This window comes from Hakea prostrata, chromosome 6 (genome assembly GCF_041222555.1).
Source record: "Hakea prostrata isolate BN-2017 chromosome 6, UWA_Hpros_2, whole genome shotgun sequence".
Classification (NCBI taxonomy): domain Eukaryota; kingdom Viridiplantae; phylum Streptophyta; class Magnoliopsida; order Proteales; family Proteaceae; genus Hakea; species Hakea prostrata.
Genome location: NC_142605.1, coordinates 25,948,588 through 25,975,763, shown reverse-complemented (window position 1 = coordinate 25,975,763; position 27,176 = coordinate 25,948,588). Strand labels below are relative to the sequence as shown.

Below are 27,176 nucleotides of genomic sequence, written 5' to 3'. Positions count from 1 at the left end.
TTTCTTCTTGAAGAAACAGAAGAAGATGAGGAGATGGTGAAGGATTTTAACATTCTGCAGGAGAGGAGGGAAGGAAAAAATTGCAAGGGGGGGGGGGGTTTGGGGGGGTCGGTAGATGGAAATGAGGAGGATATGGATTTGGGGAAGAAGGTATGGAGCAAATCAAGAATCTCTGGGTGGTTGCTTCTCTTGCAATCTTCATGAGGTTCTCCACCTTTGGGGCATCCAAGTCATCAGACAGGCCTTCATCGGCCATATTGGTTCTGTTCAGTTAGCTGCTTATGCTCTTGTCTCCGCCGTCATCTTGAGGTTCACCAATGGTATCTTGGTAACACTATTTTTTATATTTATTATTTGTCAATCATCTGTCTGTTTGTTGTTCATCGCTTCTCAGGGAATCTGATTTTCTTTTTACAAATCCATAAATTTTTTGGAATGTTAAGTGGAAAAATTGTTGATGGATTTGCCTTTGTAGGAACGGTGTTTGGGGCTATTATCTGTGAGGTATTCAGTTGTCGAATAGAACATAGATCATTTAGAATGATGATAGTTTTTTTTTTAATTGCAAGTTGGAATGTCCTTTTTTGAGGATGCACATGTATGTACACCATGGTAAAAATTCAGGAAACTCAAGTTTCACGGGTGAAAATGGAACTTATGTGGAAACTTGAATTCAGGACTTTTCCGTACAGTTTCGACATTAAGTTTCGTAGGTTTTAAGATATTTTGGGGTGGGATCATTTTATCCATGGTGGGGTCTCGCCCTCGGTCCTCTTGGGTGCTCTCGGTCGGTTAATTGTTGTCTCGTGCTCTCGTGTTTTGGGCTCGGTTGGCTGACTTGGTTTTGCCTTTTGGCCTTTTGCTTGGTGGCTTGTTTGTGGTCCTCTTGTCTCCTCGTCCCCTTGTCCTTGTGTGCGTTGGTTTGGTTTATGTTGTTAGTTTGAGGTTGGACACTGTAATGTAATTATGTAGATATCGTATTGACTTCGTTTGGTTATCATTTATCACCATCAGTATCAATACAAATATACAATAACATTACACTCGTATTCGATCGGTAACGTGATCAGTTCAAACTTCAAACTATCGTTCGTAATATTGTTAAACACTTAAATGTCTTCTTTTACAACCATAACTCCATGATTAGAGTTACGTTACAACTTCGTTACGACTAGTATCACTCCATTCCGCATCAATTGTTGAGCGGTGGCACATTGACTCCCGTCTTGTCCGTATGTCACTTCGGTTTATATGTCATTATTGTTTGCATGTCGTTAGCGATGCTGGTCCGTTCGTGGTGGGTGGCCATTGTTGTTGTTGTTCATATGTTGTTGGTTTTGGGTGGGTTTCTCCACTCATTTAACAACCCACCTTCACTCCTTTGCATACTCTCCGGTGGGGTCTTGAGGATAGTTGACCTCCTGAGTCCTGTATCGCCGGTCTTGTGATCCCGTATTGGTCCCGTGTGGCTCGCTTTGTGATCACTCGTCTGGCTCTGCTTCCATGTTCTTCAGATCTGCTGCTGTCATCATTCGGTTCCCCGCCCTTGCTTTGATCTGCTCTTCGACTCCTCTATAGTCCGGATGGGCGTGGCTCCTGTGTCGGATGCTCGGACTGTGGAGGTGGTCGGTGCTCCTTTGTTGGCTTCCATCGCCCCGCCGTCCTCCGCTTGCTCGATGTCTTTGGGCCCTTGGCGTCTGGTTGGTGGTATCATCGGCATCATCATCTATCCCACTACTGTTGTCCCTCGGTTGTTTGGTCCCGTGTGGCTCACTGGTCGCTGGTCCTTCATGCCGCTCGCCCTCTCGAAGATGGTGCTCACCCTCGGGCCCGGGGCTGGTGGATCGTGCCTTCGGCCCATCCGCCCTCGATCCCTACCCCCGTATTGACATCATCTTCCTCATCTTCTGCGGGGGCTCGTGGTTTCGTCCTCTCGGTTCCGTTGTCGTCATCTATTTATCTTGTTGTGCCTCTCTCTCTCTGTTGTTGCCTCCCGTTCTCGCCTCTTACTCCCTCTGCTTCCCTTCTCTGGTGGCGAGGTGCTCCGGTTCCTCTGCGGGGATGAGCAAGTCTGAGGTCTTTTTGCTTGTCCCGGTTTGGGCACTATTCATTGAACCACCTCTGCATAACCATATGCTTAGGGCTCTTTATATTTATATAACTTATCGCTATCATTTATAAGTTATAGACTTATAGTCTATAGACTTATGACTTTGCTTATGGGTGTACTATTTACCGGATCAGTTTTTTTCTGTTGCATGGGAGGCTTTCCAAAACTCCCGGTCCCCACTCCCGTCTGTCCCTTCTTCAATTATTGTATTATGTATATGCTTAATGCACTATGGTTGCTTGTGTTCTCACCTCTCCATTTTGTCCCTTGATGTGGGTTTGACTGCTTCTCCACCACCTCTTGCTGTTCACTTTACATCGCCGGATCATTCTTGTATGGTACTTTGGGTTGGGTAGTGCTTGCATTGTGGTTTTGGTTGTGACTTGTGTTTGGTTTTTTACTAACTTGTTTATAATTATGTTATAAGTTATAACATATTTAATTAAAGTATACAACAAAACTTAAAGACTTAGTGACTCACGGTGGGATGATCAGTGCATCTCCCATCTATTATCGATGATCCTCTCGTAGGATTTGAAGGTGTGGGGGCGCTCTAACAACTCTTTCATTTGTTGAGGGCAGTTTGTGGGGCTTGTGGGCTTCTTCTCCGAATCCACCATCCTTACACACATAGGCTCTATTGCCCGGTGTCCTTTCGTTGCCTCGGAATCTCGCTGGTTTGTTGGGCTAGTTGCTCGGGATGGCTAGATCCGCCCCCACTCCTCACTTGCAACATGTGCCAGCCCACCACTTTCTTCGAGCTTTTGGCTCTGTTGGTGGGTCTGTCATCGTCACTGATCCCTTGGTGGTTCCTCATCATCTTCAGCACATACCATGATTATATATTCTTACCCTTCTGCCTCTCCCCGTCTTGATTGCTTTCTTTTCCCCAGTCCTTCACATGTCATCGAATGGGACATGGTGTCCGGGTGTCTTGTCTTCTTCCTCATCAACATTTCACAGCTTTTTGGTTTGCACCATTATCTCGTGACATTTGGACAACATTCTTTGGCTACCTCGGACCACCTCCCTGGCTTGTGGTAGTCGCATCTTTGATCTTATCGGATCCCTTGGGGTGTCTTTCCATTGCGCTCCCATGTTTGTGGTGTCTGTGGACCGTTCATCCATCGCCATCCGTCCCTTGTCTCCATTGTTCTTTTTGATTCATGTATTCATCCACCTCGCTTTCCTTGGGTTATTTATTCATTACTTCCGTGTTGGGCCTTTACCCTCCTTGCCCTGCTGATTGATCATCCCCGTGTTGGTGTTTTGGCTACATTGGGTGCTGTTGTTATGGCATGATTTGTGTTGTACCTAGCTTCCTCCTCCCCGCCTTCTCTCCTCGCATTGGGTGCTTCTTTGTAGATGTCTTGTTGGTTGAGGGGGTCTTGGTCATGTGGATCATTGTGTGTCTTCCTCCTCCTTTGGTCCTCTCGGTCTCGGTTCCCTTGTCTGGTGTGGTGCCCCGCCCCCCCCGCTCCCTTGTTTGTTCATTTGCTCACCTTCGTGTGGTTCTTGCTTCCTTGCGCCTTCATCTGTCTCCATTCGTCGTGCTCCCCCTCCCTCCTCCTCTCTTATCTGCTTGTTCCTCATCACATCGGTGGTCTGATGCTTTCCTCAATTCCTTTGCTTTTGTGCTCTCTTCCTTTTTTGTTTCCTCCCCTTGTTGTGTTTGTTTTTGGACTTTGGAACCTGGACACTTGGCCATCTTTTCCCCAGCCATGTTGCTTTATCTGTTGAACCACCGTTCAGTCTTGGGCTCTTGCTCGGTTTCTTCTTGTCGGGTCGTGGTCCCCTGTTGGCTTCCGGTCCCTCCGGTCCTCCCCTGTTGCCATTTAAGATTCAAATGTACAGCACTGAAGTCTGAAATACATACATGAATCATGAATATTCCCAAATAATCATTAGAATAACTTTTAGATACATAAAAACATGTAAAAACAATTTATAAAACAACAAAACACACACTTTGTTCTAAGATAACATATATACACTGCTCAAACAAACATGTTAGTATTTTTAAAACAAACTACATAATATGAGCATCATTTAAAAAAAAACAGATAAATTTTTAATAACATATTATTTTTATAATTATTTTATGTAAAAATAATTTATAAAACAACAAAACACACACTTTGTTCTAAGATAACATGTATACAATGCTCAATAAGACATGTTTGTATTTTTAAAATAAACTACATAATATAAGCATCATTTTTAAAAAAAACCGATAATTTTTAATAAAATATTATTTTTCATAATTATTTTATTTAATTATTTAAATAAAAAAAATACAGCAAGCATGATAATCAAAATATTAATACATGAGATTGTAGCCCTCTAAATGTAGTTTAACATAAATAATAATCACATTCATATCATAAGTATTTATTTATAATCTTTAATTTGAATTTTTTAGATAATATATTTTTTAAATGTGAAAATTCAAAAAAAAAATTAATAACAGAAAATTAAATTTTTTTTTCCCATGAAAGTGTAGATCTAAGCTTGAACATCAACATATATTTATATCACACTCATACAATCATTGTAGAACCTTGTATTTGAAAAAAATCAAATTTGGGGGAAAATCTTACATTTCTTAATGATCCCTTGAAATATGCTTGAATCACTACAAATATGCTTCAATTTGTTGTTGTAGATGAGTTGATGATGTTGCTATGTTGAATCCCCAACAAATTCCGGCCAAATTCCGGCAAAAAATGAAGTTTTCCGGCCAAATATGGGCTTCCAGCGAGATAGAGGAGAGAGAGAGGCGAGAGATGCCTCTCTCGAGCGAGACAGGGGCTTTAAAAAGCCCCTAAAGCAGCCAAGAAAGTCCCGTTGGCGAGATCTCGCCGAGATATTGGCGAGATCTCGCGAGATGGGCGAGATCTCGAGCGAGATCTGCAATCTCGCAGATCTCGCCAGAGATCTTGTCTCGCCTTTCTAAAAAGGTGAGATATCTCGCGAGATCTCCCACAATAATTTTATCTAATTAGAGTATAAATATCACATTGGTTGTACTTTTCTAAAAAAAATCAATGTAGATATGTCATTCAATGTACATAACATCAATGTAGAGTTGTCCGAAAAGTACATTATAAACTTAACTACTTAAGCACATAACATTCAATATATAATTTCTAACTTCAAATAGTTGACAATAAAAGGAAAATACAACTTAGTGCTAAGAGAAGTGCCTAGAGTGGATTCATCCTGTGAGCTGAGTAGTACTATGCCTATAACATCCTCTCCTCCAACCAACGAACATAGACATCCCATGACATTTTATGCCTATGGTTGTCAAGGTAATCGACAATTGTAACTTTATGAGTCTGGTCATCAACATGCTTAAGATAACCAGCTTGAGGAAATACGCACTTTGGATAGGGAAGTCCTGATGGAGGGGGTATTTGTCGTGGTATTTGGGGAAACATGAAATAAACAAAAAAATTGAAAATTTGGGAAAGCTACAAAATTTACAGGAAAAAGTCCCAAGTTTCCCCGAAATTTCCCAGGTTTCCCCGAAATTTCCCAAGTTTCTACGAAATTTCCCAAGTTTCCCACGAAATTTGGGAATTTTTTTCTCTCATGAACCAGCTGGTCCAACTAGGTTGAACCAAGTTCAAACAAGTTTCGACGAAATTTCGACAGTTTCGATCAAAATTGAGGACTTTTTTTCGGTCCTCATGAATTTCGTTTCGCATTTTCCAAAATGAGAAATTTCGGTGGAAATTTCGCAAAGTTGCGAGGGAGTTTTGTTCTATGATGTACACATCATTAAGTTTGAATGTAGACTTATGATATTTTATAATATGCTAAATGCTTCCCCCTGAAAGGAAACCTTTGAGCTAATCCTGTTTATCAAATCTGAGTTCATTTTAATAGGAAATCAGTGAGATGTTCTGACTGAAATAATTGTGTTGGTTGTAATCAAAATCCATAAATTGAAAGAGTACAACCCAGAGGTTTGTCCTTATTCATTCTGGACAAGCAAGAGGACTAGGCAAAAAAGGTGTTAATCGTGAAGTATGTTGTTCAGTTTTGTAGCTCCACTTGCCAGGCATTCCCAAGGAATGATTCACAATAGTTGGTATCATGGAAAACTTGTGATTCCAGCAAAATCAACTACTTTTGAAATTCTATTGATTCTAGGAGTAACATGATGAGGATGATGATGGACCCCCTCATGATCTACTGAAGGGCAAGTAGCTTGATTGGCTTGGGTTCAATTCATACTCTGGTAGTGATCTTTAGCTGATTGTGGCAATAATGTGCTGTTTTCCTCCAGTGATGTAGATTCACGCATGAACAAAACACCTTTTAAGTTACTGTTTGTGAAACACTCTTTAGAGTTGTATTGTTCATGTGGTAGTATTTATTCATATTGCAGTGGTGGTTCCCTTATTTGACATATTAGTTGCTACCCTGTTAGTTTAAACTTTCCTAATAGTTTCTATATCTGTTTATATCTTTAGTTGTTAACTTAGATTTTATTTCCGTATAGTACTTGTACTTCACTTTATATTTTGGACTATAGCTAAGATCATTTTCAGCTTTTTGTACAAGTCACAATATTGCCTCTGGCAAGGCTTTCTAATCTGTTACTTCCTATTTTCTGGATAGCAGCAGTTGCTATGTGGGATCAAAATTTAACACTTTAGAGTTTCCACCTTATGATTTAGTGAAGAAAAGGTTTTCTGTTTTTAGCAATGACAATATTAATGAAGCCTTATAGCAGAGAGTCCTCCGTTGGATGGGAGGCTCAAAGCTCGTTCTCCATTTTTCCATTTTATTGTTCTATGGATTAACCTGCCCTTGACAGAAGGTTGATATTGTTGTGGTGAAGTCCAATTTCACCATGTGAAGTGTCATGGGGCCTGTTTTAGGGCCTAAACATGCCTGGATGGCTGTTTTTTATGTTGGCCATGGCCAGGTTGGAATGGTTCTTGTTCAAATTTCGAGTTCTTCGAAATGACAGGTTCTAGAGCACCAAACTGTTCGAAGTTCCTGTGTTGCTGTTTTTGGGTACAAGGGCATTTTGGTCTTTTTATCTTTTTGATGTAGGGTTTTTCACCTGGAACTATATATAGTATCTTAGCAGGGTTGAGAGGGTTATTAAAATGGCTAGGTTGTAATTTGTTCATCTTCTTCCTCATAGTGAAACACCATATTTGCTCAGCCATGGACTTGGGGCTTGTTTGGTTGTGGGAATCAAGGGATTTGAAATCCTTGGATTCATGAACCGGTTTTTTGACCCCGTTTGATTGGAAAACATTGGGGCGGTTCATGAATCCAGCAATTTCAAAATTTAGGGTAAAAATGTGAATGAGCTGAGCCTGGTAATTGGGTGAAATGAGTGGATTCAACCCTAGGTATGAAAGGTGTTGAATAGGCCGATTCACACCATTCACTCTAGACGGAACAAGAGTCGAACGAGAAGGAACTCTCAATAGAAGGTCTCGAACAGTCTTCTCTCTCAACAAAAGGTTTCGTTCTCTGGAAAAGCTTGAAGGTGAGTTGAAATTTGTTGTTCTTGATCTTCTTATTCAAGTTTTCTTCTAGTTTCTTTGATTTTTTTTTCCTCACGGTAGGGTTTCGGAGGACCGAAGAAGTTTTTTTGGTCAAAGGTGCTTCGTTCTCTGAAGCTTGAAGGTGAGGTTTAAAGTTGATGTTTTTCAAGTCTTCTATTTTTTTTTCCTTCTATTTCTCTGATGTTTTTTCTCCTATAGGGTTTTGAAGCGACATTTTCTTGCCGAAGGTGCTTCGTTCTCTGAAGCTTGAAGGTGAGCTTAAAGCTGTTGTTGATCTTCATCTTCTATTTGTTTTTCTTTTCCTTCTATTTCTCTGATGTCTTTTCTCTAATAGGGTTTTGGAGTGACATAAGGAGTTTATTCTTGGACCGAAGGCACAAAATGAGTTTTTTCTTTGAGCAAATCAGATGTACAAACTGTGCTTCTTCTCTGTCTTCTTCTCCTTGTTGGTGTAGGTTTTAATCCTAGAGCACAACATGTCCCTATAAATGCTGTTTTTAAAGTGTTGTAGTCATGTCATAGATTATGAAATAAATTAATTTAGAATTTTGAGATGAAATCCAAGTTTATTATCTCACTTAACTGCTTGGATGTCTAGAACATTTGAGAATGGTTGATTTGTGGAGAAGGTTAGTAGCTCTACAGAGCCATTTTATTTTTTCCTCATTTCTTTGACTGCCTACTCTCATGAGACATTGAACAGCATGTGTTTTGCAGGGATTTTGTTTATTATTTTGATGGCTTGTTTTGCTACTTGACTGACTCCTATTGGGATGAAACTTGAAAAAGAAAAAAATACAATAAAGATGACCACCATACCACCCACCCTGTATGCTATTTTCTTTGCTACATTGTATTCTAGAGCAATGTAAAAATCATATATTTTATCTCCATTAAGGATCTTTATCTACTAGAGGTTTCAAATTTGGGATTAGATTAGATGTATGAGCTCATGTTTGTGTTGGTCCACAAAAGAATGTAGAAAGTGGCTCTGGACATGACATATTTCGTTTTCTCTGGGCTTTAACAATCCCGATTACTCTCTTGTATCCGGAAGGCACAAGATACTGCCTTTTTTTGGGGGTATCCCAAATGAAGTTTATTATTGGCCACAGCCATTGGAGAAGGAATATAATTGGACCACTTCTTTCCTACAGAATCCTTGATTACATTGATGAGGATTGATATAGCAAAGAACCCATAACAAAGTTGAAGGCAATGGGCTGGTAAAGCTGAGAACCCCTCAACACCTAACATAGCCATGCTTCTGTATACAGTTGCATAAGAAGCAGGATATTGTGAACTAGGTTGACCAATATCAGTGAAAGCCTAATAGAACAGCCAGAAGACACAATGGGCTATAATACAACCCATTAAAGTCCCAATCACTTGGCTTATAAACATTGATCGTGGCGAAGCCAAGGTTAGATACCCATGGCAATAGTTGATTACAAGTGGGGAATGTTTGTTTTTGTGTTAATTTTGATTACAGGTGGGGAGTGTTTATTTTGTGTTGTAACGAGTTGGACCATGCCGAGGGAAAGAAAGCCTTAGTAAAAGGAGACAAATGATTGGGTGTTTTTTTTTTTTTCCCGGTTGGGGTGCGGGGTCTTGTGTGATCAGCGTATTCCATTAAAGTTTAAAGAAAATTTTTTTAGGACCGTTGTTCAACCAGCTATGATGTTCGGTGCAGAGTGTTGGGCTGTTAAAAATAATCATATAGATAAACTTAGTGTAGTAGAAATGAGGATGCTAAGATGGATGAGTGACAAAACTAGGATGGATAAGATAAGGAATGGTCATATTAGAGTTGGTTTGGGATTTGCTCCCATAAGTGATAAGCTTCAAGAAAATCGTTTGAGGTGGCATGGCCACGTTCAACGTCAACAGAGACCTAAAAATGCCCTGTATGGAGAAGTGATATAATCCAAATTGAAGGAACTAGAAAAGCTAGGGGTAGACCTAAGATAACCTTAATAGAAGTGGTGAGAAAGGATATGCATAGCTTAGGCCTAGTATCTAGCATGGCCTCAAACAAAACTTATTGAAAGGCAAGAATCCATGTAGCCGACCCCATTTAGTTGGGACAAGGCTTATTGTTGTTGTATTTGATCACAGTTGGGAATGTTTATTTTGCGTTAATATTTGGAGATGGATTTGAACTTAGGCATATGGTGTTTGTAACTAGAAGGTTAAACTGCATTTCTTTCTACTTGGCGACGAGCATTTTAGGAAATTAAAAGACTCTTGCCTCATAGATAGATAAGACATTGAGCGTCATACTTTGATGTTAATTTTGTTTCTCTTAATCTCGTTCTTGCTTCCTTCTGGTTGTACTTGTATTGTCTTCTGCATTAAGAATGTGTCTGCTTCAGTAATATGAAAAGTTACAGGATCAAAATCATGCCTATCCTCAAGATATTTCCTTAAGCTCTGTCTTGTCATTACGTTCATTTTAGAACTACTAGAAGGGGTGTGACTTCGAAACCAGTTGTGATTCCATGCATTATCAGAGATTACTTATGACTCCATGACCCCAGTTTCATTAAAATGCACTTGTAACTGACAGATTGAGATTGACAATGGCCTATTGTCATTGTTGCAAACAGTTATAAGATACATAAAGTAGATCTTCATTCTTCACTCATTTCGCAGCCCGATCCCACTCAATATACCTTCCCTGGATCTGTCTCACACGCCATATGAGACTGATATGTTCTTGCAATGGACTGCTATGCTTAACCCATTGGAGTCTTTACAAGTTACAAGTGTGGTGTGTGTTTGTGGATTCCTGTTGGAGGAGGTTTCAAATAGTTACCCTTCGAATAAGAATCTTATACTGTTTTAGGGTTTGGTTATGATCATGTTTCTGGTTAATATAAGATGTAGGCAAGGAAGATGAGTAGCCCTAGTAAATATCAAGCCATTGAATACCCAATGGGCACAGGTTCTTGGAGAAGCATGGGAGGTGTTTGGTACTGTCTTTCGAGTGAATATTGCAGTTGTTTGGTGGTTATTCCCATTGGATTTTGCATGATTTGATTTCTCGTTTGGACTCCATGATTTCATTAAGCATCAAAGATGAGAAGTTCAAGGAAGTTTCTCATCAAGATGAAACAAGCTTAAACTCAGCAATTATAAAACAAATAGAGTTAATAGTGGAAAACCATTATAGACTTGCATTTTAAGGAAGAGGGCTTTTCCATGATTTATATCTTTTGTTTGTGAGAGAACAGTTACCACAGATATAGTTACAAATTGCTTGCTATTTCTAGTAAGTACAGAAAGGCTAAGGATTGACAAATACAAACAAGCTATTCACCCAAAATAATCCTTAAGATTTAAGAAGGTTATATTCAGTAACTATAAAACAAATTAGGGAAAGCCATTACACACTTGCATGATGAGGAATGGTTTGTGTCTTCTTTTTGGGAGGAACAGTGATGAGGCTGATAGAACAGCCAGAAGACACAAGGGGCTATAATACAACCCATTAAAGTCCCAATCACTTGGCTTATAAACATTGATCTTGGTGAAGCCAAGGTTAGGTACCCATGGCGATTGAGATGAATATCTGCATTGAAGCATCATATAAATTTTAAAGGAAGAGTGTTGCGTGAGAGCACTCAAAGTTTAGATAACCAATAAAATAAAAGCACATTTAATTCTGGAAAAGCTTAGCAATATTAACTTTTAGGTGCTTTGATTCCTCTATCCAAGCAGAAAAAGTTTTTCTGTTTTTCCATTTTATTCTCAAGCTCTATGGTGACATCATCGTTCACTTGTGGGTTCACAGTTTCAATGAATGAAAGGAGTTGAAGATTAGAGGGAGCCCCACCCCACGTAATTAAGTATTAGGGAAGGTCTCACACCCTATGCCCCTATTCCTTCATTCATGTTTTGTTTGTTTACAAGGATCTGCATTTATTTATTGTTTCTCTGCTGCTGCTGCTGCTGCTATGATTCTGCATTTATTTCTGGATATCAATTTTATGGTCTTTCACCAACCAACCAGAACTAAATTCCACAGGATACCTCTCTCTATCCCCCATTTGAAATGACACCCTTCCATCACCATACACCCCCTCCCTCTTTTTTCTTCTCACCCTCTCTTTTCTGAATGACATTTTATCCTTTGCCTGTATTAGCTTTTCTGGCATCTTGCTGGGACAACTAGGAACATCTTTGCCAACACATATATCATAATGCTAATATTACTTGTATATAGTTGCCTGAAAGTAGGTTGGCTACTCTAGATTAGTAGTGTTGTATGTGTTATTTTAGGCAACTAAGTTAGGTCATAATTTTTGCTACACTGCACCAGTATAGCATTTGTTCTTTTACAAAGATTTTAGGTATCAGTATACATGTTTGTTTGTGCATTTACAGGATGTCAACTTCTAGCGTTAACGATCCTTCAGAATCGTATTTGAAGTATACCAATACAAAATGCAAATGTGGGAAGTGAGCCCTAGTTAGGATTGTTGAGTTGTCCCGAAATTCCGACATACTATATCAATGTTGTGCAGCCTTTCCTAACGGATGTGGCTTCATTTAAGTGGTGTGAACCACTAGAACAAGTTGGTACATCCAATCCTGCAATTGCTATGGATGCAAGGCAGGAAGAAGATGTAGTGAAGGTGGAGATGAGAGCTTTAAAGAAAAGAGTGAAAGAAGTGGAGAAAAAGCTAGGATTGATCTAAAATGTTTTGATTGTGATTGTGGTAGTACTGTTTCTTCAAATTTTAGGAGTGTGATGGTAATTTTAGGACATCGTAGTATGTATTTGGATCAATGATTGTAGTTATGCCTAATATTGTATTGAAACCATGGCATTTAGACTATGTAATCTACTATGCTTGTAATGAAGCATTTTTCTTTAATTTCTTATGTTATATGTTATAACTATAGTTGCAACGAAATATTTTCCTTTGATCTCTTGCTGTCACTATATGATTACAACTTTGAAAGGTGTTATGATATGAAGTACTACATAATTTTAATTTATTGAAATTAATTGTAGACCGTTATTAATATGGATGATGAACACCTTAGGAGACAGAGTGAAGAGTTGAGGAGATAGAGGTGGAGGAAAGCCGTGATATTTGTCATTATGGGTGTTGCCCTAGCAGTGGAAAAGATTAAGAGTCTGTTTCTAAGTAGAGCTTCATACTAGGGCGAGACTCTTCATGGCCAACAAGAGAGATCGAGAATCATTGGGGTATTTGATTGTACTTGTCGAGAGAAAATTAGGCTTAGTAGAAAGGCATTCATCAGCTTGTGTCAATTGGTGAGGGATAGGGGTCTCTTGTTCGATAGTAGGTTTCTCAATTTGGAGGAACAAATTGTGATTTTTTTGAGAGTAGTTGGGCTCAACCATTTGAATCGTGACCTTGCTCATCAATTTAGTCATTTTGGAGAGACTGTGAGTCGGCACTTCAATTTTGTTTTGAATGCAATAAATAAAATTGTATCTAGAACTATTGAACCCTCCATCCACAAAGGAGTATAGAGCTAAATAATTTCCTTTCTTCAAAGATTCATTGGTGTCATAAATGGATCCCTTGTCCCTGTAATGGTAGCAGTGGATGAGCAAAAAAGGTATTGGAATAGGAAGGGAAATATTACTCAAAATATATTGGCTATGTGTGATCACAATCACAAGTTCACCTATATCCTATCTGGTTGGGAAGGTTCAGCCTCAGACTCAAGAGTCTTCGATGATGCCCTATATAGAGAAGGAGCAAGTCAACTAACGGTACCTAAAGGGAAGTTTTTTCTCATTGATGCCAGCTTTCCTAATTGAAAGGGCTTTTTAAGACCGTATTGGTGTACTCAATACCATTTGAAAGAGTGGAGGAACTATCATGAATCACTCAAAAATCTGAAAGAATTGTTTAACTTGATTTCTGTGTGAAATGTCATTAAACAAACCTTTGGTTTGTTGAAGAGGTGTTTCAAGATTTTAAGGCTCCAAGCGGAGCGGAATATCCCTTCAAAGCACAAGTGAAGATTGTTGTAGCTTGCATTCTTCTACATAATTTTATTCTTACTCAAAACACTTTTGAAGAAGAGGATGATGACTTATTTGATGAGAAGGATGAAGAATCAATTTCAAGTGAGGATCTAGAAACCGATGAAGAATCTGATGAATACCCTCCCAATACCGGTCATCAAGTTCACAATGACGTTGCCTTTGATCCAGAACATTTTCATGATCAAATTGCTCAAACAATGTGGGGCAATTGGGATGGAGGAGTTGATTTGAATGAACTTTCTTAAATGATGTATCTTATTTTGAATTATTACTTATGGAGTATCTTGGACTATTTTGATAACTATTCAGTTTACTTATTTTGTTTTTGTCATCCTTTGGCATCCCCTCCCCACTTTCTTTGTTGGCACATTTTGGAAGATTGTATCGGCTGTAACTTCACCAAGAAAGAAAGTTGTTGTTTGTCCTAAGTATTTCTTTATTACTGATTCTTGTTGTATTCAAATGTTGGAAACTATTATAAGTTTTTTGTTCATGTTATAAGTTTTAGAAGGTTACCAATGAAAGGGAAAAAAAGAAAATGTTTTCTGTGTAGTGTCAGGTCTTGAACTTTCCATGTCTAAGGAGCATCACAAATATAAGACCCTAGTCCCTGCTCTCCTTTCTTTATGTATATAGCACTTGTAAATTTCAGATTTATTTTGTACAACTGATCTATTAATCTACCATAATGGTGCTCCTTTTTATGGTTGTTAGATGGCAGAATCACAATCCCAAACAACACAACCAAAGAAAAGGGACACAACCAAGTGGTCCAAGCTGCAGTCCCACTTCTTCCTGCAAACGTTGGTCACCCACCATGAGTGTGGGAAAAGTAGGGACAATGGTCTTAGACCAGCACAATTTGCAGAAATTGCAAACATTATCAATGCAGCATTCCAAAATTTCATACGAGCCAGATCAAATTAAGAACCACTATCGGCGGCCTTGGATGGAACGACAAAGATTCAAGGTTCGATAGATCTGATCACATGTGGGCTTCCTTTCAGGCATGAACCTTATGATTTTTAGTCAATATGTTTCATTGGAAACACTTGTTTTTTGAAATACATTTACATATCGACATGTTTGTATTACATTTTTGTAGTAAACTGAAGAAAAGTTTTGGAAGGACACCATAGTCATACCCATCCACTATGAGGTGCTTTCATGGTTCGGCAATGAAATTGCCACAAGTCAGGATGTGGCTAACCCAACTGACATAGGCTTCAATGATATAGACTTGGTTGACATGACATTAGGGACTGATGGAGAGGGAAGTGCTCAACCTACCTTGAGTGGTCAAAGGTCCACACCTCGAGGTTGGCCAGCATCAGAGGCTCTTGAGGGGTCTTCAAGTAAGAAGAAGAAGGCCAGGACTGCAGTTGATAAGATAGCAAGTCCCTTCAAGCAGCTGGCTAATGCATTTGACATGTTAGTGGAATCAGATTATCTCCCAACTATGTCAAAAAGGCTCACAGAAGCACTTAATGCAAAATTCCTGGCCTTGATGTTCATTGAAGAATGGCAGCCAAGACATACTTCATCAACAACAAAGCTGAAGCCCAGCTTTTCTTGGACTATGATGATGAAGAGAAGTTGATAATGTTGGATGAGCGTGTTCCCATTGCCACCGGATCAAATATACCTAGAAATTTGTTTGGTTAAACTATTTGGTTTGAGTTCTGACTTGCTGCTTTTTGATGTGTTTGTTTTGTTTTGTCCACATACTTTTTTATGTGCCCTCATTTAAAGCGTGTTGCTTTTTGAACCATTAATGGAACTTTCTGTCTTTTTGAGCATTAATAGAACTTTTTGAAGGGGGAACTGCTGTAATGAAGGTATTCATTTTTTATTGTTGCAAAGAGTATCTGCTTAACTGATGCTTGTGTTCTAACAGTTCTATGGTAATTTGTATTGTCATAGATATGCATCTTTCTAACAGTTCTAAGAGCATTAATGCTCTCTACAACCCCCACCCATATTTCATTTCTGTAATTACCAGTTAGTGAAATGAAGGATGAGCTCTACCCAAGGACTGATAAATTCTTGTTTCTATATGGGCAGCTTGGCATGGGTAGTGCGGTTGGGACACTATGTGGGCAAGCTTATGGAGCAACCAAGTATGAAATGCTGGGAGTCTATATGCAGAGGTCAACAATCCTCCTCATGGCAACTGGGATTCCACTCATGGTGGTTTATATATTTCTCAAAGCCCATATTACTCCTACTGGGCGAATCCTCCACCATTGCTTCTGCTGCTGCATTGTTTGTGTATGGGTTGATCCCTCAGATATTTGCATACGCAGCCAACTTCCCAATCCAGAAATTCTTGCAAGCACAGAGCATCTTTGCACTTAGTGCTTACATAGCATCAGCCACATTTGCATTTCATCTCTTACTAAGCTGGGTAGCCATTTGCAAGCTTGGATTTGGTCTTCTTGGTGCTTCTTTGGTGTTAAGCTTTTCATGGTGGATTACTATGGTGGGTCAGTTCTCTTATATAGTGATGAGCCGTAAGTGTAAACATACATGGACTAGGTTCACCCTCAGAGCTTTCTCTGGTTTGCCTGAATTCTTGAAACAATCGGCTTCCTCTGCTGTGATGCTTTGCTTGGAATCTTGGTACTTTCAGATACTTGTTTTGATTGCCGGTTTGCTCAAGAACCCTGAAATTGCTTTGGATGCTCTATCTGTCTGGTCTGGTACTTCCCCATTAATTCACTCACTTAGGTGCCCAAGGGCCGTACATAATCTCAAAGGATTTATTGTGAATTGCAGCATGACAATCAGTGGTTGCGTGTTCATGGTTTCTGTTGGATTCAACGCAGCTGCAAGGTAGTAATTTGATGGGTTAATCTCACACACTAATCAAACATTTATCTTTATTATTTGATGGGTTAATGATAACATTGTGATTGAGTGAGTGATGATGCATTGTAAGAGTGAGCAATGAGCTTGGAGCAGGGCATCCAAAGTCGGCGGCGTTTGCTGTTGTGATTGTGATGATGATATAGTTGGAGAAGCAGTATACGATGAGGAGTATCTGCGGAGCCGAAAACATGGCAGTTGGAGAAGTAGCATATGTGCTCCTTTTGCTTGCATTCTTATTAAGTTGCAGTTAGAAGTTCCTGAGCTACTTACTCATCACTCTTTCTGTCCTCAGAACTACCAATTGATATCTATAGCAAGCCAAGTACTAGTTGGAGCAAAGAATATAAATGGAGCTGTTACAACACCTGGTAGAACTTCCAAGGATTGATAGGATTAGTAAGTATTAAATGATTGGGTTATATGTGCAACCCTTGATGATGGAACCTGCTTTCTTTTTCTCAGTTAATAGTCAGCCACCCAGTTTAGATTATAAACTCTTCTGCTATAATTCTAATTTCTCAATTGACAAGGTTTTAACCTGGTTCTTGTACTAGTACCTTTGTATACAAGAGATTTACATATACAAGTCCTCCTAAATGGATATTTCTCGGTAGTAAGGCAGGCAATGAAAATTAAGGACTTATTCTGAATACCAAAATTTTAATTCTTTTTGTAAAACACCAAAAATGACTTAATATATGTGCCTTCCCTTTAATTGGAACTATTTGGTCTTCTTTTATGTTCTGACTCTTAACTGCAAACTGCAAAGTACTTCAGGTATATAATATTATGAATGTGCCTATGTTGGAATTCAATCAATATCTCATGAAATTTAGGACTCATGGAAGATCTCCACAATATGCTTGCAAGAAGAAGCTCATCATTTAACACTCCCACCAGATTGTTTATATGGAGGTTTACTTAGACACTCAAAATTGCAAGCACTTGTCGTTGAATCTGTTCTACTAACTTATTAATTCGTTAACCTCTGCTTTGAGGCCAAGTGATGGGTTTGACTCGTAAATACCATTAGCAATGCTTATCTTCTAATATATTGATACATTTGCGAAATATGAAGGAGATATAGATATGCAATCAATATTGTGAGACCTATGCTTTTCCTCAATTCTCCTAGACATCTTTCTAAAGAAGCACTACCAAAGCTTCAAAAATATTCACACTGGGAGAACGCATGTATTAGTTTATTGTAGCAATTCGAATCCCTTGTCAATAATTTCCTCTAAAAAGTTATCTGCTTCATCCACTCTCCCAGATTTTCCGAGGCCATCCATAAGACTGGAATAAGACAGCATTAACAGAGACTCCATTTTCTCTACAAAACTGGAAGTACTCCAAAGGCATTCACAAGTGCCTCATACATAAGCCATTCACAACTCACAAGTGCCCCATAAGTGACCTCATCAGGCTCAAATCCTTCATTCCCTAGAAGAGCCTCAGAGCTTCCTCCACAATTCCACATTTTGCAAATGACTCAAGCAAGGTGCTATAAATCGCCATATTAGCTTTGCAATCCTTTCTGACTATATTCTGATAAACAGCCCAACCTTTGGCAGACTTACCCTCTTTACAGAGCCCTACTATAGGCATAAGGGGAACCTTCTTCCAAACCCAAAGTCAAAAAAAAAAGGGGATTTCATGATAAATACCAAACAATATATTCTCCCTAACAAGACTGCATGAATGTCAGATAAGTTATTTTATCAAGGCTACATGTCCCTATGGTTCTCCATTGCTTTGTGGGGGTAGACAAAGAGAGAGATTTTACTATTTCTTAAAAGGCTCACTACTCTCCCACCTTATAAAGTATTACCTTTTGCTTGTCTTAACTACGTTATCCAACAGTGACAAGGGAAAACTCATAAACCGTAATTTCTATACAATTAAAATTCTACCCCGAGTAATTGACCCATGAACTCCATTAAAATCATTTTCACATTGTTATTTATTATGCCAGGTAACTAATTGCGTTTAAGGATTACATACACGTACAATCATGCATGAAAAATTAAGATTTGATTCGCACCCTCAAACCTACTTTAACCCTTCTCTCAAATTCCAAACAACATTTTTGTTATTTTGATTATTTGTACTCAAGTGTTCCGCTTAGGGTTTAAAGTATCGACCCATATCATATCGCCACCCAACCATGGTACCGTGTCTCTAGAGTTTATTCCATCTCGTTTTTCATGGCTTTTAATTTATGAGTCATTATACACCTACGCGACATCTTCCATAAGTCGGCGAGATATTGCCGACCGACTTTATTAAAGCATTGGGGAGGCTTAATGCACGCCGGAATCTGTAGGTTGAGGCTCCAAGCCGGAGAGGATTCCGAGAGAGTGAGGGGTGGATAAGTTGCTTCGGTGGAGCGCGATGGCGGTGGACTTGGAGGAGGTGCATGCAGGGACTGGGAGGAGAAGCTGGTGGTAGACTCGATGGAGGTGCAGACTTGCAGGCGGGGAGTGGGAGGAGGAGCTGGTGTTGCCGTGTTGGTGGAGGTGCAGGAGGAGGTCTGGGCGGCGGTATTGGTGCTGGTGGAGGTGGCTTTTTGTTTGTTGGATTTGGATTTGGATTTCGTGGAATCCTCAAAGGAACCTAGTCGATTTCAACAAATTTCTTCATTCCTCCATGCTCCAACAGGTAACAACTACACCGTCTCACTCTCATCCTAATTCCTATCTATGGGAGCTCACCCTTCACCCCCACCGTGCTGGCACTGAAGCATCTCTTCGAAGTTTGAACGAAGCCGGAAATACTTGACATTTCAAGGATTTGTCCGATGTGGTCTTCGAAAAATCGCTCGACATTTCGGAGATTGTGAGCCCGGGTCGGTGGTGTCCCCCCACCACGACACCGGCCCCGACTCCGCCACATCATCGATCGGACCATGCACCCAACTGGCCAACATGTCTCTAGAGTTTATTCCATCACATTTTTTATGGCTTTTAATTTATCAGTTATAAATACACCTATACGATATGTGGTAACAAAATATATCTCTTTATGCCAATGCAAGGTTGGTTGGGTGTTAAAGATTTATACTTCTCACTGGAAGTGTCTTGGGTTCGACCCTTACATTATTATTTATTATTATTATTATTCTTTTTTCTTCCCAAGAATTTAAATTTGTTATCAACACACATTGGAGGTGTTGATTGTATCCATGCATATCGTGTCAATACAGACCGATATGCATACATACATGCAAATACTGCAACGTGAGATAAAGTAAAAGAGATGAATACATTGGTTGAGTGGTAAAGATCCATACTTCTTAGTGGAGAGGTCTTGGGTTTGACCCTTGCGAACGGCATTTACTTATTGCAAAGACTATTATACTCTTCCAATAAATCTTATTCTCATTTATCCAAAAAAAAAAAAAGCATTCTTCCGCCTACAAAGTTTACTTGATGAAGGGCATTGTTTTGAATTAAATAAAAATAAATAGTGAGTTAACTGTTTTACTAATAAAATGGAGCAATTTGCTCTAAAAAAACAGACTAAAAATTATTTTAAAAAAAGGGGACTATTATAAAGAAACTTCTAAAACATGGCATACAGCCATAAATTCAGCACAAGGCCCATTTAAATATGGGCAATTTTCATTTCGATCCCTGAAGTTTGGTCTATATCATTTTTAGTACCAAAAAACTGAAACTTTGCATTTATCTCCTTTGTGCTTAAAGGTGCGTTTTCGAGCTGAAAAACACCTAGCCCAACCATGGCCTATTAGCAAAATAACAGTTTCGGGCCGGTTTCGGTCTGGTGCAGTTAAAGTTCGGGCTAACTAACGATTAGGCTAACGGTTTATACTCGGGTTGACTAACGGTTTATGGTGAAAAAGAATAAGAAGAAATAATTTAACATCCTACAACAAAAGCCAAAATTCTATGAAAAACAAAGTTGCTATTGGTCAATTTCTATTAAAAAAATCCATCAAGCCTATAGAAATCAAGAACCTAGATATTAAGTAGTAGAATGACTATTTGATATTTAAATTCATGCATAATTTTTTTAATTGTCTATACCAATTACCTAGTGGTAATATAATGATTCAAATATTATTTAATGCAAAATTATAAAACGGGTTGTAAAACAGTCTATAACGGGTTGTGGTTCAGTTTCGGGTTGGTGCCGCCACCCTCAGCCCAAACACAACCCATTAAGGTTCTGGCCAGGCCGGTATGGGCTATGACGGGCCAGTGTGGTTCGGGCTACAAATTGATACCCCTATCTGTGCTATAGATTAAGTCAATTTAAAAACAAATTATCACTTTTATGACCAATTTGCCTTCTTTTTTTTTAATTTAATTTTTTTACATACACACCCCCACTTGCCATGAAACTTGTCACTCCTCTTTTAATAAAAAATTACAGAAAAGTCATAGAATTTAAATTAATTTTAAAATATGACTAAAATACCCTTATATGTTAAAATGATTCAAGTACCCTTAGCTTAAACCCTATTTGCAAAGTAGAATCTTAGCAGAGATTGATGAAGAGATTCCCCCTTCACCCATCTTCTTCATCTCCCATTTGCTCAACTCAACCAAGAAGTAAACACTCATCTCCATTTAGGGTTAATCTTTACAAATAGGGTTTAAGCTAAAGGGCACTTGAGTCATTTTAACATATAATGGTATTTTGATCATATTTTAAAATTTATTTAAATTCTAAGATTTTTCTATAATTTTTTGATTAATGAAAGAAGAGTCACGAATTTCATAGTAGGTGGGGTTGTAGATGTAAAAGTTTTAAATTAAAAAATAATAATAATAAGATCAAATTGGTCATAAAAGTGATAATTTGTTTTTAGATTGAATTTTTCTATAGCACGAGGGAGGCAAATGCAAAATCTCAGTTTTTTTTTTACTAAAGATGACAAAACCAAACTTGAGGGGTCTAAATGAAAATTACGAGAGAACCCACATTTGGGTGAGTCCGGTTCAACCGTTGTTGGACCGGCCATTTAAAACATTGCTTGCCGCTGAAATTACAGAAGCAGAGAGACCGGTCGACGCTGCAATATCCGCTAACTCCGTCGCTGCTGTCTGAGCTCTTCGGATTAACCTCAAAACGCCATTTCCAAAAAGCAAATAAACAGATTCCTTTTTTTGAATTTTAAAAAGTTTACCGTTGCAGGTCAAAAACGTGATTCTTTCGGGGAAATTAAGGATTTTAAATAAGTTTATATTTTCAGTCTTCTTCTTCTTCTCATGTTCTGAACTCTTCAACTCCCATTTCTTTGAAAACTTCCTAGCGGAAGAATGGAAGATGTGATATTTCCAGAGATGCTTAGTGATATTTTCTTTGATTTTCGAGATTGTTTAATGTGCGAGATTACTGACAATGATGAGGAGTCGTCTTCGAATTCTCAGGTGGTGGAAGTGGAACCTGGATCAAATAATTATGATCACGAAGGAGAGATTTTTCCAGATGGTATGAGGGTTTTGGCTGTGGATGATAATATCGTTTGTCTCACCATGCTTCAGGCTATTCTGCAATGTTGCCGTTATAAAGGTTTCTTCTTCAATCTTACAAGCTTTCAATCATATCGTGTGAAGTGATTTAGGGTTTTCTGTAAGTTTCACACTGGTCCTTACTTTTTGCAGTTAAGATTGCTTCAAATGGAGCCAGAGCACTAGAGCTACTGCGAGATGAGAAGAACAAGTTCGACCTTGTGATTGCCGATGTTCATATGCCTGACATGGATGGGTTTAGACTATTGGAGATTGTTAGCTCGGAGATGGACATACCTGTAATCAGTGAGTTCAGCAATTTCTTTTTAAGCATTTATACTCTTAATTTTCTCATTTGTTTCTTCGATTATTTTTTTAATTTCCTTTGTTGGGTATTTTGAATGGTTTTTGAAAATTGCAGTGATTTCTGAAGATGCTACTAAGAATATGGTGATGAAAAGTATTAAGGATGGAGCTCGGGATTACTTGATAAAACCCATTCGGAAGGAGGAGATTCAGAATATATGGCAACATGTGGTTAGAAGAAATTCATTTCAATCCAATGAATCTCTTCTCAAGAAAGAAATCGAAGATCAAAATTCAAAGTGTTCAAAAAGGCAGAGAGACCCAAAAAGCATCTCAAACAGTGACTCTGCAACAAATAAAAAGCCAAGGGTTGTTTGGACTCCTGAGCTGCATAATAAATTCATCGCTGCAGTTGAAGAATTAGGAATAGATAGTAAGTATAGATTATCAGTTAATTAGAAGCTAAGCCTAACCATTTGATTAATGTTATTTATGAAATATTTCTGTTATACGAACAGGGGCTGTTCCTAAGAAGATACTTGAGTATATGGATGAACAGGGGCTTTCTCGAGAAAATATTGCAAGCCATCTTCAGGTGAGTTCATCTTGCTTGTCTCTTTATGATTCTATTTTAGTGCTTATGAATTCACTCATAGCAAATTCTACAGGTACTAATTTAGATTTTTCACTTTCATCTTTTCATTGCATGTTCTCATTAGAAATTCAGAATTACGAAGAAAACAAACAATGCCACTAGACTTGCAGGAGATTACCCATCAAATAATTCATCAAGGGCAGCAATCTCCATGGGCGAAGACCTTCATGCAGTAATCAGACAGGTAACATAGATATTCCTTAGCTTTGTGAAGTTATTTTGAACTAAACCTTTTAACTGTTTCAAGAAGTTCACTTTGATATTAACATTTCCAACGCTTTTTGTAGTTTTTGTTATTTGGGAAGTTTATGTTCTATAAACTTAATTTTATCTTTGAACTAATGGAATCAAATATTGCAGTTTAACTGGTCTTGACAGCTGATTGAGAATGCCGGAGTTGCAGATGACTTCCTTCCAAGTCTGGAGCTTACAAAACCGAAAGGCGACTGACTTCAACACATTAAAACCTGCTTTCTACAATGTATTATGTATTTCAAATTATTCATTGTGGATATAGAACATTGCACTCCAATGTTTCAACTGTAATTTGAACCGTGATATAGTCCCAAATGTTATGAAGATCAATACTACTTTAATTGATTCAAGGTAGATCATCTTCATGCTTAGGTCCTTGTATCTACACCAGAAGCTGAGTCTTAAGTTTCAAATGTCTCTTTCCAATTCAGGATTAATTTCCACTAGGAAACACTTGATGCAGGTCCAGCATGAAAGAAGTCTTTTTTACTAGGAAAACCAATCAGTAGTTTTGATATCTATTACTCACTATTATATTGATACAAAGAAAACTGAAGGTAAAACCATATAAGATTCAACCTCCTGCATCAATTTGCAATCTCAAATTAATCAAAATCCAAGTGAACTATATAGTTATGCTCCCTGTAACCAGAGAGTCAGGTACTTACTACCCTTAAGACCTCCCAGCTTCTCTTGACACAAGGAATAACTTTCCTACAACATGTAGGATTGAAACAAAAGCTATGAATCCAATGCTCATTACAAGCACAACGTTGGGTGAAATCTTGAGTCCTGGGGCATCATCTGTGTAGAACTGGAGCATCGTCCCACTTGCTCCCGCTGCACTGGCACCACCGGTAGTCCTGCGCCTTCGCATGCTGGCAGTTGCTGCTGCACTGCCTCTTGGAGGATTTGCACCATTTGCAACCATCTTATCAGACCTTGTTTGCTGAGGAAATTAAAAAAAATAAAACAAGAAACAATATCAAAGTTAAATGCATTCTTACATTCCATGGCAGCAAATCTATATCAGATCCAGAAACATACTTCAATTATTACTGAATGTTAAAACTAAATTCATAATTGTAGTTTATGGCTTCAACTAATAAATATCTTCTGTAATAAGAACTTTTTTTTCTTCTATAGTAAAAATAAAATTTTGTTTTCATTCGAAATTGTTCCTGCTGCACCACAGGCGAGCCTTGGCGCAACAGTAAAGTTGCTCCAATGTGATCAAGTGGTCACAGGATTCTGGAGATATCCTCCCTGCAAAAGCAAGCTGCATATGTTAAGACAGCAATCGCAGAGGGGGCCTATACAACAGGTAAGCTTATTTCTTTATTTTTATTATTCAATGCAAAGTGGATATTCAAGTTAAAATGAAACAGTCGTGGTTAATCAAACTGTGTTAAACAGGGGCATTGCTGCTTCGCAATTAACACAGAAAATAGAATATCCATATTTAAAACTCACTGGTGTCCACCTCATTCATACTAGTTGATTTGAATTTCATCAGCCTCAACAGTTGAAATCCCCCAAAAAATAGTCAGATAAATCGAATTTCGTATTATATAACTCAATTTCCAAGCCAGATCAACATGACCAAAGTTAGCTTTTCAAAGTCTGCTTGTGTTATTTGATAAGAAGAAGCTATGTCACCATTTTTTTCCTCTTCTCGTCATACCAAGATTTTGATGATTGTCTAAGAGAAAGTTCTCCAATGTTTCAATCTAAATGGATGAAACAACTATCAAGTATCATTGAGCTTCTTGTTTACTTTTGTAGTATAGCTGAAACATAAATCTAGCTAATCATATCAGGTTTGAGAATCATATTCCCTTTGGTATCCTTTACTAAAAATTCCAGTCCCCATGTAAAGTTTGATTTTATGTCTGAACCTCTTTCGAGGTACTTAAAACATGAATTTCAAGACAAATCTCAGGCAGCTGAACATTGACAAAGCTGTCACTCTTCTTCTATACTAGGAAGAAAATCCATAAAAATAGATTTAGGGTAAAGTGCTGTATTACTTCTAAAGAAGCAAACATTTTTCCTCATAAAATTCCAGATAAATGTTCTCATAATTGAATAGATGAGGACTTCACATAGTTTGCTACTTAGCTCCAAGCAACTAAAAAAACGCAAAGTGCTATTAATATGATTCTGAATGAATGCCATTGTAAATATAATATACACAATAACGACACTATACTCAGAAAAACATCATAAATTCAACACCTATTCTGCTTGAAATAACTATTCTAAAATAATTAGTTAAAAAATAACTGTTGTAAGGGGGGGGGGGGGCACATCGTTTGGCTCCAGTTGATGATGACCATCTTTAAGATAACAACGATTAAAGAGAAAGAAACAGCAAGAAAAGCGAGTGAAATTGAATCTGGAATTTCAAGAACAAGTTAGTTTTATAATTGTCTGCCAATGTTCATGCCATGCGCTCATGGATTCATTTTCTTTTGCTTGATCCAATGGAAAACCAATATTCTATTCTTCTCTGGTTTGATCAGTTTTGCGTTCACAAATATGGTTTGTGTTCTTGAATAAGAAGCCTAATAACCAGACCAGGTTATTGAAAGGGCCCAGATCTAATAACCGATCTAATAGCAAGAAACGAAGTTTGTTTCAGAGGGGTTAAATGGAGCCCAGATCAGGTAATTGAAAGGGCAAAGAAGGCTCACCTGGAATTCCTGGAGGCGATACGGCAAGATCTGAATTGGTGACACTGGAGATGCAGGCTTTCAAGGTGATGAAATCGGAAATTTCTTTTCTCAGAGGAGAACAGAGTAGGAATAGGATTCGTTCTTAGCGATCACTTGGGCAACCTTATTTGGGCGATCTCGACCTCTCGTCGGTGCTTGTTGGAGAAGCGATGAGCCGTGCTTGTTGGAGAAGCGATGGGCTCAGACTGTCAGATGAGGAATCTCGGTGTCGAAAATGAAGCTCTTCCAAATGTTTTTTTTAGTAGTCGAAAAAGTGAAATGCTGTTCGTAAGGATCAAACCCAAGACCTCTCTCCACGGAAAAGTATGGATCTTTACTACTTAACCAATGACACATGTGATTATTTTTTTTATTCATCACTAAAACACTAGGCTAATTAAGTACAGGTAATATACATCGTGTGGTCAGCAATGAATGTATTTTAACACAGGTTGATAAGCCATGATAATGTTGTAACACAGTCAAAAGGTTTGATATTGATCTCCCCTAATATGGCCCACAATTGTAAGAGTTCAGTTGCTGTTGTGATAGACCATTTCATCTTGGTGATAGGAAACCAGATTGCCAGTTGTTGACAGTTACACCAAATGGTTGTAACCCGAATTCCTTTGGCTTGTGCTACTCGCATTCTTTCTAGTAATCCAACAATTATGCCTCTCTTCACATCCTCCTCATTGTTGAATATTGCAACCGCCCCTTCCCACTGCATATTCGTATTGATCAAGCCCCGGCTACCCTTAGTTTGGTTTATCGTTTGAGAAAAGGTTCTTACACACATAAGAATCGTATCATTGTTGCTTCTCAAGTTTTTGGATATTCTACAAAGAAATGTGATTTTGAGTGTGAACCGGGATGTCGGGAGAGCAATGGGTTGAACCACATAAGTAGGGGGCGGGTCCCACATGGGGGCTATTGAATTTTTTTTAATTTTTTAATTTAACATTTACATCTACTATGTGGTTCAAAACCATTAGGGAAGAAAGATCGAAGTGATCTAGACTCGTTGCGAGTCCGGTTGGAAGCTCTAGTGCACCTTATTAATGATCCATTTTTTTCTCTCATGTTCTTTAGATGTCTCCCTTGTATTGGATGAATGGTCAGTCCGGTTTATTTCTAGATGGGCTAACTTTGTAACCAAGAGTCTAGCTAGGAAGGTCTAGTCTGTGGCAAGTAAGACTGTTAGG

General features: G+C 38.4%; 1 protein-coding gene and 2 pseudogenes across 3 annotated transcripts; 2 read left to right on the top strand and 1 right to left on the bottom strand.

The window, feature by feature from the left end:
* The first annotated feature begins 5,132 nt into the window (after window positions 1–5,132).
* LOC149012923 (protein DETOXIFICATION 40-like) lies at window positions 5,133–17,961 on the top strand (annotated as a pseudogene). The gene is made up of 4 exons (XR_016173939.1): window positions 5,133–8,101; window positions 14,402–14,694; window positions 14,793–16,384; window positions 16,466–17,961. The product of XR_016173939.1 is annotated as a protein DETOXIFICATION 40-like (transcript).
* Window positions 17,962–21,846: 3,885 nt separating this feature from the next.
* LOC149012922 (two-component response regulator ARR10-like) lies at window positions 21,847–23,449 on the top strand. Its single transcript, XM_089157680.1, has 7 exons — window positions 21,847–22,099; window positions 22,192–22,344; window positions 22,460–22,575; window positions 22,660–22,777; window positions 22,863–22,939; window positions 23,064–23,183; window positions 23,378–23,449. Exons 1-7 carry the CDS (start codon window positions 21,847–21,849, stop codon window positions 23,447–23,449), a joined length of 909 nt encoding a protein of 302 aa, XP_089013806.1.
* LOC149012921 (protein transport protein Sec61 subunit beta pseudogene) lies at window positions 22,896–26,294 on the bottom strand (annotated as a pseudogene). Its single transcript, XR_016174120.1, has 2 exons — window positions 25,951–26,294; window positions 22,896–24,203 (listed from the first exon to the last, which is right to left on the bottom strand). The product of XR_016174120.1 is annotated as a protein transport protein Sec61 subunit beta pseudogene (transcript).
* Between the last annotated feature and the right edge of the window lie 882 nt (window positions 26,295–27,176).